Genomic DNA, 12842 nt, shown 5'->3' on the forward strand with positions numbered 1-12842 from the left:
TCCCTGCGTAATCCTCTCTCCCTGTCTGTGTGTCTGTGCTTTTTTGTACTACGCATGTGCGTTGGGACAGGAGGACGGGCCAGAGAGCAGGGCGGATGGGCAGGTGCGCGCACACTGACTGGCAGCGGTGGCGCATGAAAAGACGGGCTTAGGTCAACCTAGTGAATATTATATTATATGGTAGTTTTGATCCTTCTGCACATTTTTATATATGGCCGCTTAAAGGTATATGGAGGCTGCCATATCTATTTCCTTTTAAGAAATACCAGTTGCCTGGCTGACCAGCTGATCCTCTGCCTCTAATAGTTTTAGCCATAGCCCCTGAACGAGCATGCAGCAGATCAGGCTTTTCTAACATTGTCAGATCTGATTAGATTAGCTGCATGCTTGTTTCTGGTATTATTCAGACATTACTGCAGCCAAATAGAGCAGCAGGGCTGCCAGGCAACTGGTATTGTTTAAGAGGCAATAAATATGGCAGCCTCCATATCCCTCTCAGTACAGTTGACCTTCCAGTTTGACACGCATCCTTCCAGCTTCTAATGAAATTACAGGTAGTCCCCGACTTACGAATGTCCCGCCGATACAAACTGCATGGATTTTCTGTTTCCATGAGAACAAGTAAAAAAAAAATTCAAATTGGACTTGTAGTTTTTGAGAAAATTTATTTTAAAAAATCCAAAGAAAAAATGGCTTTTAAACTTGTATAAGCAGGTACAGAGGACAGAGGTGACACAGAGGAGGACACAGGAGGCACAGGGAGGTACAGAGGTGACACAGAGGAGGACACTGGAGGTACAGGGGGGCACAGAGGAGGTACAGAGGACAGAGGTGACACAGAGGGGGACACTGGAGGCACAGGGGGGCACAGAGGAAGTACAGAGGACAGAGGTGACACAGAGGAGGGCACTGGAGGCACAGAGGAGGTACAGAGGACAGAGATGGCACAGAGGGGGACACTGGAGGCACATGGGGGCACAGAGGAGGTACAGGGGACAGAGGTGACACAGAGGAGGACACTGGAGGCACAGAGGAGGTACAGAGGACAGAGGTGACACAGAGGGGGACACTGGAGGCACAGGGGGGCACAGAGGAAGTACAGAGGACAGAGGTGACACAGAGGAGGACACTGGAGGCACAGAGGAAGTACAGGGGACAGAGATGCACAGTGTTCCGACTTAAGAACAGAGTCAGGTTAAGAACAAACCTGCAGTCCCTATCTCATTCGTTAACCGGGGACTAGCTGTATACGGAGCTTGGAATTGGCCATTCACATTTACTACCTGCTGATTTTGATTGCATGCACTCTGCATTAGATTGGTTTTGCATGTAATTTCTACCGTCTCACGGACTGTCTGTACTGCGGAGTTGCCTCTATTTGTCTTTCATCCATCCTAATGCTGCTAATGTTTCTCGAATTGTGGTTTTTATCAGCGCCGGGATAAATGCTTGGATAAGTGCGGTGAGATCTCCCTAACCGGCAATAAGCTACTGAACGTCTGTAAATATGTCTCTTAGAGTGGAAAATCACTTTAAACAGAAGCCACTGAGGGTCAATGTAGTCCGTATGCTTTTTCTGGGAGTAGTTGTCCCACTACGAATTTACCTAATTCTGGGTAGAGAGCACAATCAGGTATGATACACAAGGAGAGAGGGCCCTGCCAAAGGCTTACAATCTAGAGGGAGGGGGTGGTGACATGAAAGGAGGGGGGGGGGGGGGGGGTTCTGCATCAAGAGGTTCTCGGCACAGAGAGTTAGGGCAGCTTCGAAGTGGGGAAGGTTTCCTTGAAGAGGTGAGTTTTGAGGGCTTGTTTGAAGGTGTTGCAGGAGTTGGCAAGCCTGATGGACAGTGGGAGAGAGTTCCACAGGATGGGTGCAGCTCTAGTGAAGTCCTGTTGTAGTGCATGGGAGTGTGAGATGGGAGAAGCTTGTTGAGCAGCTAGGTGTGTTTCTGCTGACCAGGTCAGAGATGTAGGTCGGGCAGGGCTGGCGTATAGATTTGTAGTCCTGACATAAGATGTTGAAGCGGATTCTGAAGCGGATCGGGAGCCAGTGGAGGGATTTGCGTAGGGGAGTCGTGGAGACGGAGCGGTGGGAGGAGTAGATTAGCCTGACTGCTGTAGTAGCGGTCACTGTACAGACATGCTGCTTGGAGACAGATGAGCAGCCTGTTCTGTGTAGAGGGAGGGGGGGGGGGCGGTGAGCACAGGGCGTTCATATCAGTAATTTAGTGATCTGTGGTCGTGGTGTTTTTGGACACCCGTACTGACGCTATATTTTCACCTGAAGTGATCACAGATCATCATCCAGGGTCACACGAATCTGACAACCATAAGTAGCATTACTGTGCCGGAGTCCCAGCGCAGGATGCTATCTGCATGAAGTTTGCATGTTCACCCCGTGTTTGCGTCGTTTTCCCCCACACACCACTATGCCCACCGATTATCCCGATTCTGTGATGGGGGATGTTCAGTCTATCTGTTTGAGATTCACTGACCAATCTTACCACCTCTATGTAGTATAAGGGTTTATCTACACAATCTGCTTAGTGTTCAACATCTGTTGACCCTCCTACTACTTGTATACTACTTGGAGGTGATAACATTGGCCAGCAATTGGCCAAACAAAATTGAAGGTGTGTGCCAGGCTTAATCCAGCCAAGCACAGTTAGCTGAACATGTTCCTTCGTTTCGATTAGCAGCTCCTGAGATTTATTGGCTCGGTTTTAAGTTGGTGGAAACTGGCCTCTGAAGTTGACTTTCCGGCCGTCATTCATTGTGAAATCGTGAGAAATGTTAAATGTTCTGTGTGCAGAAAATGTCAGCATTATGTAAGTACAATTGAGGAATAATATTCTGGGGAATTTGGGGGGAAGTGACTGCACGGTTGGGGTTTAAAGGGGGATTCCGAGCAGCACGTAGGTGTGTAGATAATCCTGGTCTACCCCTGGCTCTCAGCCAATGGGAACTCTGCATTGTGACCACCGGTAGGGGAATCTAGGCATCGATGTTGAGTCAGTAATAATCGGGAAATCCCGACCTGCGCAGCGAACAAGCCGCGGCCTCCCCAGGCGGAGAGCTGTCTGATCTTGTCCTGCAGTTACTGCTTAATAATATCATGCCTGAACAACTGTGACACTGCCGGCTGGGCCAAGCGAGGCTCGCTTAACCCCTTCCTCACCGCCGCGTCCGACCGACATCCTCGCTCGCTTAACCCATTCCTCACTGCCACGTCACGCGACCGAAATGCTCGCTCACTTAACCCCTTCCTCACTGAGCGCGCCCTGTCAGAAGGCAGACATCCTGGCTCGCTTAACCCCTTCCTCACTGAGTGCGCTGCATCAGATGACAACATCCTGGCTCGCTTAACCCCTTTCTCATTGAGTGCGCTGCGTCTGCGTCAGATGACATCTTCGCTTGCTTAACCCCTCCCCGAGTGTGCCGCATCAGGTGACCGAAGTCCTCGCTTGCTTAACTCCCATCTCACCGAGTGCGCCGCATCAGGTGACCGAAATCCTCACTCGCTTAACTCCCATCTCACCGAGTGCGCTGCGTCAGGCGACCGACATACTCACTGAACCCCTTCCTCACTGAGTGCGCCAGATGATGACATTCTCGCTCGCTTAACCCCTTCCCCACTGAGTGTGCCGCGTCAGACGACCGACATCCTCGCTCGCTTAACCCCTACCTCACTGAGTGCGCCACGTCAGATGATGTCATCTTTGCTCTCTTCACCCATTCCTCGCCACCGCGTTAGATGGCCGGCATCCTCGCTCACTTAACCCCTACCTTACTGAGTGCGCCGCGTCAGACGACCAACATCCTCTTCCCCTAAACCCCTTCCTTACTGAGTGCGCAGCGTCAGACGACAAACATCCTTGCTTGCTTAATCCCAACCTCGCGGAGTGCCCAGCGTCAGACAACCAACATCCTCTGTATTGGCATTTAACCCTTTAGCGGCCAATTTATTTAGAGGCGTGCAAGTGCTCCAGGCCAATTTATTTTAGCATTTTTTTTTTATTTCTTCTTTGTTACATTTCCCCACTTCTAATAAGTATTGCTGTAATGTGTACTTATGGCCACTTGTCACTAGGAGGCAGTGTGAGACAGTAACAGTGGACTTCTGCTTTTAGTTTCTATATTTTCTGCTATCAGAGAGACATCAAAGCATTCCAAGAATTTACAGCACAACGAGTTCTGCCAGCTGAGGTCAAAAGCAGAGCACTTCTCTCAAATGAAATAACTTTATTGAAGTTGCTAATGGGTTTAAAAGCAAGAAAAACAGCTTTGCTGCATTTAAAGGACAACTGTAGTGAGAAGAATATGGAGGCTGCCATATTTATTACCTTTTAAGCAATACCAGTTGCCTGGCAGCCCTGCTGATCTGTTTGGCTGCCGTAGTTTCAGAATAACACCAGAAACAAGCATGCAGCTAATCTTGTCAGATCTGACAATGTCAGAGACACCTGATCTGCTGCATGCTTGTTCAGGGGCTATGGCTAAAATAATGAAAAAAGGATCAGCAGGATAGCCTGGTAACTAGTATTGCCTAAAAGGAACTAAATATGGCTGCCTCTATATCCTTCTCCCTTCAGGTTCCCTTTAAACAAAAACCTTGACTAATGTTCAGACAGTGCAGCAGACTTTATGTTTATAAAAATATGTTTATTAAATGAAATTTGACACAATATTTACATTTCTATTACTTCCCTTCTCCACAGATCTGAAAATCAGAGACAATGGCAACCGGAGGATGCATGAAAGTGACCAAATACTTCCTGTTCCTGTTTAACCTCCTGTTCTTTGTAAGTAACCGCCGAAAGGAAGAGTTTCTAAACCTCTAGAGACCATCACTCTTGCTTCCAGCTACATTGTCCATCAGTGATCAGAGCTTCTGTGTGGGAGTGTACTCCTATCTTGTTTCCTGTAACCTTCACTGATTGCATAGCCATGTCACTGACTGTCCTCAGAGGAGCTCACAATCTAATCCCTTCCATAGTCAGTCTATTGCCCTACCATATTGTTATTATTATGTATTTATATAGCACTGACCTCTGCAGCACATTACAGAGTACATAGCCATGTCACTGACTGTCCTCAGAGGAGCTCACAATCTAATCCTACCATAGTCCTAGTCTAATGTCCTACCATATTATTATTATGTATTTATATAGCACTGACATCTTCTACAGCACATTACAGAGTACATAGTCATGTCACTGACTGTCCTCAGAGGAGCTCACAATCCAATCCTACCATTGTATGTCTAATGTCCTACCCTATTATTATGTATTTGTGTAGCACTGACATCTGCAGCACATTACAGAGTACATAGCCATGTCACTGACTGTCCTCAGAGGAGCTCGCAATCTAATCCTACCATAGTCACAGTCTATTGTCCTACCATATTGCTATTATGTATTTATATCGCACTGACATCTCCTGCAGCACTTTACAGAGTACATAGTCGTGTCACTGAAATCAGTATGTAATCCTAGTAATAGGCTGTTGCGTGTCAGCCTGGCCCCATGGATAGCTGTACCGTCCTGTTCCTGTGACCTGTGTATACATAGTGTTATGCTGTAGTGAGATGCTCGCAGCAGCTTTTATGAGTGTTTGTGTTGGAGGAATGGTATGTCCCTTTCTCGTAAAATTCCTGGCTATTCCGCTGGATTTTTCTTGCTCTCCCTGTAATATGCGGCCCCAATAAAACGCCTCCTGACCCTGGAATCTGAGCGTTTCCTCCTGTTTATTATACTGTCGGGTGTATGTTCCGCACATGTATATTATCATCCTCGCTTTATGGCAATCACACCTTCCGACGTAGAGAAGACGCGTGATTTCAACGCCGCACCCCCCAGGATTTATGTGACCCTCAAGATAATCCGAGCGCTATAAATGTGGCGAAGGGTAATAAAGTCACGTAATCATCGGTTAGCTGCCCCCGAACCTGCGTAACCAAATCCTTCTCACTTCCACAGCTACACCCAGGAGCATAATCTGTAATTATAAACATTCCTACCACGGTCGGCGGATGAGCGTGTGACGAGAGATTAATTACATGCCAATATTTACACTTGCATAGAAATTTAATGCAAAATAGAATTGCCACAGTGTTACAACCTTCCTGCATTTTTCACGCATTTCCTAGCCATATATAAGTTGTATTACGCTTGCATGCAGCATTTTATAGAGTACATATTCATGTCGCTTCCAGTCTGCAGAGGAGCTCACAATCTAATCCTTAGTTTCCTGGATAAACCGTTGCCATGTTCCGAGCATCCACTCCATGGGCTCAATTCACAAAGCAGGAGTATGGCAGTTTGGACGTCTTAAAGGTTAAGACGTCCAAACTGCAGCACAAACGACTGTGTGTGTCGAAAACATCTCACTGCGTGCGGTACTGTGGTGCGCCGAAAACGTCATGCGATGTGTGACGCCGGCGATATGACATATCAAATGCGTCATGGAGTCACGAACGCCAGTTTCTTTGCAAACCAACCAAAATGACATTTGTTGGTTTAAAATCCACTTTTTTTCTCTCCTTCCTGGGCTCCTAGCAAGCCCTGGCAGTTCTGTGTGGAATTTGTCACCTAGCCTTGCTGAGGAGTTATACAGCCCATCCATCACAGATAAGGCTGACATAAATCGTAAATCCCAAGTTTCTGGGAAAATGGTGTCTCTAGCATTCTCACCTCCACACAGAGCTAGAAAATGTACAGATGTTATCACTTCTCTCTGTAAGCAGCTGACCTACTGTGACCTCAGGAATCCCAATATCCATATTTCCTTCACATTTTCTTCATAATTCATGGCATAGCAAATCTCTATGCCCATGAAATCGGCACAGGTTGTGGGATTCCGCAGGACGCTGGTTCTGACAGGTTTACGGACCAATCGGACTGCCAGATCTAGCGTAAGACTGTTTTCAAATAACCCTCTAATACCCCAGGGGTCTGATCCCCCAAGTTTGGTATCAACGTTCTTGATAAATTCTGACAAACCTAAAAATGTTACTAGATTTAACATAACTATAACCACAGAGAGCCCAGAAAGCTCTGGGTGTCCAAGTCCATCATCTGGAATCATTGTCTATAACATCTGACAGGCCAGCAGGACTCTGGCCGCATGGCAAAACCGCCATCTTGGACTTTTCAACAAAGACTTGCGATTACCGCATGGACTACCAATAACGGTATTTGAACTGTATATTAAGACATTCTGTTTCTTTTCGTCTCTGCTCTCTATCAAATCGATCTGTTCTAAAATAAGCTGTGTGTATGTAGTTTTAGAATAAAACTAATGATTTTTATCGTTCAGTCTTGTGCCTGTTCTGGTCATCTGATTGCTGCTATAACGAATCTGTCCTCTGAAGAGTCAGTCATACTACCGCATTGGTTTATTATTTGCTTATAAATTGTTGATTTGCTAGCTAGGTTGTAAATAACCGTTTCTTCCTTTTAGGATTAGCTAGTACCAGATTTCCTGTGCGAAATCGATAACTTTAGTTTCTCGATTGTAAATACAATTCGAGATTGCATCATATATGGACCCAGTAACCTTTCTTTAAACGTCACATTGCTCACAAGCTTTAAGCCTTCGGAAGTGACTATTCCCCGAATGGTGACTGGAGCATGTCGAACGTGATTGGGGTGGCTACCGTATTATAGCGTTGGGGTCTCCTCGCCCTATCAGTCGGGGAGTGGTGGCAGTGTATTTACCCGATTTCCAGCACAAAATTGATACTTTTTAGTTTACAGATTGTATACACAATCAGGATTCTAGATGTATGGGCACCTCCAACCAATCTTAACCGTTTACTACGCACACTGTGAATTTGCCTCCAGCAGTCTCTAGTGCATGAGACCTGCATGGCAACGGTTGCCTAGTAATACAGGATTGGTGAATGTTTGTCCCATTACATATTGTCGGCAGCTGCGCGACCAATCTTTATTGTCAAAAAAAATACATATATCCAGGCACATCGCCTCTAGTTAGGACATTAAATAAATTATTAAGGAAAGGTGAGTGCTGAAGGGGGTGTGGCTAGAAAACAGCAAAAATCTAATTAACCCTTTGCACTCTCACATGCAAATGTTCAAACAAATGCATTCACAGATTCACTCATCCAGGCACAACTGTTATCCCTACAGCTAAGTTAAAAGCCGGAGTCTTAGTTCACAGAAGAATGCATTCTTATGCTTAGTCACCTATACTGCGCAGAAGTACAACACACAAGTACCCTTTCCAAAGAGGACTGAAGATTAAGACTTAACGTTTATTAATATGTATTAAAAAAGACCTATTTGTTAAACACATAGAAAGTGACCAATTGGTAGGGGGGTATTATCGGTGGTAACAAATTACCGTCCTCCCCTTTTCCAATATCTAACCAGTAACTCTACACATAACTCGACATGTTTCATTTCCTAAAGTGGAAATTTCGTCAGGAGTGAAGGTGCTCGGTGCTAGAGTGCCATATTGCTAAAACAAGTTACATTAATTACAAATCACATATCTGGTGTAACAAAATAACAGAGTAACGGCCGTAAAAAAACAGCCTGCTAGAGTTCATCATGGTGGCTGCCTTTTTATAGTGTGTAGTCAGGCCCATAGGTTGCTGGGTAGGGCGGGAGCCGACTCCTCCTCTCCGGGGGGAGTATCCCCTTATCCAATAGGCCACAGATAGAGTCCATCAATCACAATATCCAATCAGCCCATTCCCCATACTCACTAATATAGTTGAAAAAGTCTGTAGTCATCCGCTACCAAGATCCCCTTTCCCCACTATCCAATCCTCCATTGTAGATAGAAGCTATAGCACTGAGAAGCAGTGTAGCGGCAAAGCACTATATCTCCATAAAGGAGAAATACGTATTCCGCGCCCTCTGATTGGTCCAGGAAAGGGCGCTGGGGGCGTGGTCCGGCATAGCGCTCGGAGGCCTACGTCAGAGCTGTGTAACCAATAGGACGCCGCTCAACCTCCGTCAACGCTCGCTCCAGTCCGCATATGCGCATGGAAGGTACGCTTATGGACGTCAACACGTCCCATTGCGTTACCATAGTAATCCCAGGCGCATCTAGTCTGCGCTGGTAAGAGCAGGCTGCGTGCCAGTAGTCATGGCAACGCATAAACAAGACCCGGATACAACCATAATAAGCACCGCATCTGCATCACAATAAGCGGACAGTGGACATTTATAAAACAGGGGGGGCTGAGAGGATAAAAGGAGGCTAATAATAGGGTCCATAGAGGATTGATAATGAATAATGTATATAGGAGAAGGGGAGAAAACCCATTTAGCAACCTAAAGAATAAATATAGACCTGATCAAACACACAGGTAAAGAGGCACAGAGGGAAGACAAAAGAATCCCTCTGGCCCACAATAGAGTAGAAAATACATTCCAAATACTCATCCTATAGAGCCCATTGATGAACTATAAAAGGTACATATTCACATGAGGGACAAATATTATTCCAGTCCCCATCAATTACCAATATTTACAAAAAGGGAGAAAAAGTAAAACCCTCATTAAGTCCCAAAGGGCTGAGAGTGCCCAGTCTATATATCCAACGGGCCTCCAATTGCCGCAGCCTCTGATTGGAGGCCCGTTGGATATATAGACTGGGCACTCTCAGCCCTTTGGGACTTAATGAGGGTTTTACTTTTTCTCCCTTTTTGTAAATATTGGTAATTGATGGGGACTGGAATAATATTTGTCCCTCATGTGAATATGTACCTTTTATAGTTCATCAATGGGCTCTATAGGATGAGTATTTGGAATGTATTTTCTACTCTATTGTGGGCCAGAGGGATTCTTTTGTCTTCCCTCTGTGCCTCTTTACCTGTGTGTTTGATCAGGTCTATATTTATTCTTTAGGTTGCTAAATGGGTTTTCTCCCCTTCTCCTATATACATTATTCATTATCAATCCTCTATGGACCCTATTATTAGCCTCCTTTTATCCTCTCAGCCCCCCCTGTTTTATAAATGTCCACTGTCCGCTTATTGTGATGCAGATGCGGTGCTTATTATGGTTGTATCCGGGTCTTGTTTATGCGTTGCCATGACTACTGGCACGCAGCCTGCTCTTACCAGCGCAGACTAGATGCGCCTGGGATTACTATGGTAACGCAATGGGACGTGTTGACGTCCATAAGCGTACCTTCCATGCGCATATGCGGACTGGAGCGAGCGTTGACGGAGGTTGAGCGGCGTCCTATTGGTTACACAGCTCTGACGTAGGCCTCCGAGCGCTATGCCGGACCACGCCCCCAGCGCCCTTTCCTGGACCAATCAGAGGGCGCGGAATACGTATTTCTCCTTTATGGAGATATAGTGCTTTGCCGCTACACTGCTTCTCAGTGCTATAGCTTCTATCTACAATGGAGGATTGGATAGTGGGGAAAGGGGATCTTGGTAGCGGATGACTACAGACTTTTTCAACTATATTAGTGAGTATGGGGAATGGGCTGATTGGATATTGTGATTGATGGACTCTATCTGTGGCCTATTGGATAAGGGGATACTCCCCCCGGAGAGGAGGAGTCGGCTCCCGCCCTACCCAGCAACCTATGGGCCTGACTACACACTATAAAAAGGCAGCCACCATGATGAACTCTAGCAGGCTGTTTTTTTACGGCCGTTACTCTGTTATTTTGTTACACCAGATATGTGATTTGTAATTAATGTAACTTGTTTTAGCAATATGGCACTCTAGCACCGAGCACCTTCACTCCTGACGAAATTTCCACTTTAGGAAATGAAACATGTCGAGTTATGTGTAGAGTTACTGGTTAGATATTGGAAAAGGGGAGGACGGTAATTTGTTACCACCGATAATACCCCCCTACCAATTGGTCACTTTCTATGTGTTTAACAAATAGGTCTTTTTTAATACATATTAATAAAAGTTAAGTCTTAATCTTCAGTCCTCTTTGGAAAGGGTACTTGTGTGTTGTATTTAAAATCAGGTGTGTTTTCTGCGCAGAAGTACCCAGGAAAACATAGGTGTCCTAACTCTGGCCCTGTAACATGCATAGTGCAGACATGCAAACACATTAATTGCATCAAACCTATCAATGGATTAGGAGCACACATCCTGACATCCTCTCCTGGGACAGACAGTGCATCTTACAAATCGCACAAGGAAGCTAATGTTATGTGTCCATGTGCACCATGCACATACACCAGCATAAGCTGTGTGCATGCTGACAAACACATACAGGGGAAGGAGGGAGTGCACTGAATTAGACCCTAGCCACAGGGGTCAGTAACAAGAAAAAAATATATATATATCCAGGCACATCGCATCTAGTTAGGACATTAAATAAGTTATTAAGGAAAGGTGGGTGCTGAAGGGGGTGTGGCTAGAAAACAGCAAAAATCTATTAACCTTTCGCACACTCGCATGCAAATGTTCAAACAAATGCATTCACAGATTCACTCACTTTTTTTTTTTTTTCTTGTTACTGACCCTTGTGGCTAGGGTCTAATCCAGTGCACTCCCTCCTTCCCCTGTATGTGTTTGTCAGCATGCACACAGCTTATGCTGGTGTATGTGCATAGTGCACATGGATACATTACGTTAGCTACCTTGTGCGATTGGTAAGATGCACTGTCTTTCCCAGGAGAGGACGTCAGGATGTGTGCTCCTAATCCATTGATAGGTTTGATGCAATGAATGTGTTTGCATGTCTGCACTATGCATGTTGCAGGGCCAGAGTTAGGACACCTATGTTTACCTGGGTACTTCTGCGCAGTATAGGTGACTAAGCATAAGAATACATTCTTCTGTGAACTAAAACCCCGGCTTTTAACTTAGCTGTAGGGATAACAGTTGTGCCTGGATGAGTGAATCTGTGAATGCATTTGTTTGAACATTTGCATGTGAGAGTGCGAAGGGTTAATAGATTTTCAATCTTTATTGTCAGTCTGTTCACCGTACTTCCTGCGTATGCTAACGGGAGCAGATTAGACGGGATTGGCACGCTCTGTCGCCTTAACCTTTTCTTTCTCCCTCTGACGATCCAGCAACCAGTCTCGTTGTCCATCTGCTCACCGTACTTTCTGCGTACGCTAATGGGAGCAGATCTCGACGGGATTGCGGGGCTGGATTGTCACACGATGATGAGGTTTCAGGGGCACCATATGCCTCGTCTTCGTCGCACCGCATGCAACGTTGTCGTCGCATCGCGCACAGTGCAATGTTTTCGGTGCGATGTAGCTTTGCGCGAGTATTAGTGCGCGCAAAGCTACTTTACATGCGCTAATGGGCTTTTCACTGCGGCGCTAACACTTAGCACCGCATAGTGAATCGAGCCCCATGATTGTTTGACTGAAATGTGTAACGGCATCTAATTTACTATCAGTACAGGGACAGAGTAACCGCTTATACTGTGCATATTGGAGGTAGCAGAGATCACCACACGCTGCAGCTTGTTTACTATCCGTACAGGTGCTTAGTAACAGCTTATACTGTACATACTAGAGCAGGGGTAGGGAACCTTTTTGGCCGAGAGAGCCATAAACACGACATATTTTAAAATGAAATTCTGTGAGAGCCATACAATATGTTTAAAACTAAATACAAGGTAATGTGTACATTTTATGCAAAACAAACACTTTTTAAAGTACAATAAGTGTCTGCATTCTTTAATAACGTTGTTATGCAGTTGCTAATGGTTAGGATTAGGTTGTGAACTCCTGGGCAGGGGGAGATGGCTAGGGGTGGTGGGTTGGGAAGGCCGGTCAGGGGACAGGGGCGAAACTAGAAATCACTGGGCCCCCCCTGCGAAAATGTGGATGGGGCTCCCCCATAGGTGCCAAATAATCATAAT

The 12842-nt window shown here is 45.7% G+C and overlaps 1 protein-coding gene across 1 annotated transcript in view; it reads left to right on the top strand.

Moving 5' to 3' along the window:
* Positions 1-12842, top strand: part of CD82 (CD82 molecule) — a 110749-nt gene that overhangs the window by 58542 nt on the left and 39365 nt on the right. The window contains exon 2 of the mRNA XM_068259674.1: positions 4721-4804. Coding sequence (XP_068115775.1) covers positions 4739-4804 — 66 coding nt within the window. The 5' untranslated portion in view covers positions 4721-4738. The remainder of the gene's footprint in view (positions 1-4720; positions 4805-12842) is intronic.

The sequence above is a fragment of the Hyperolius riggenbachi genome, chromosome 11, assembly GCF_040937935.1.
Source record: "Hyperolius riggenbachi isolate aHypRig1 chromosome 11, aHypRig1.pri, whole genome shotgun sequence".
Classification (NCBI taxonomy): Eukaryota; Metazoa; Chordata; class Amphibia; order Anura; family Hyperoliidae; genus Hyperolius; species Hyperolius riggenbachi.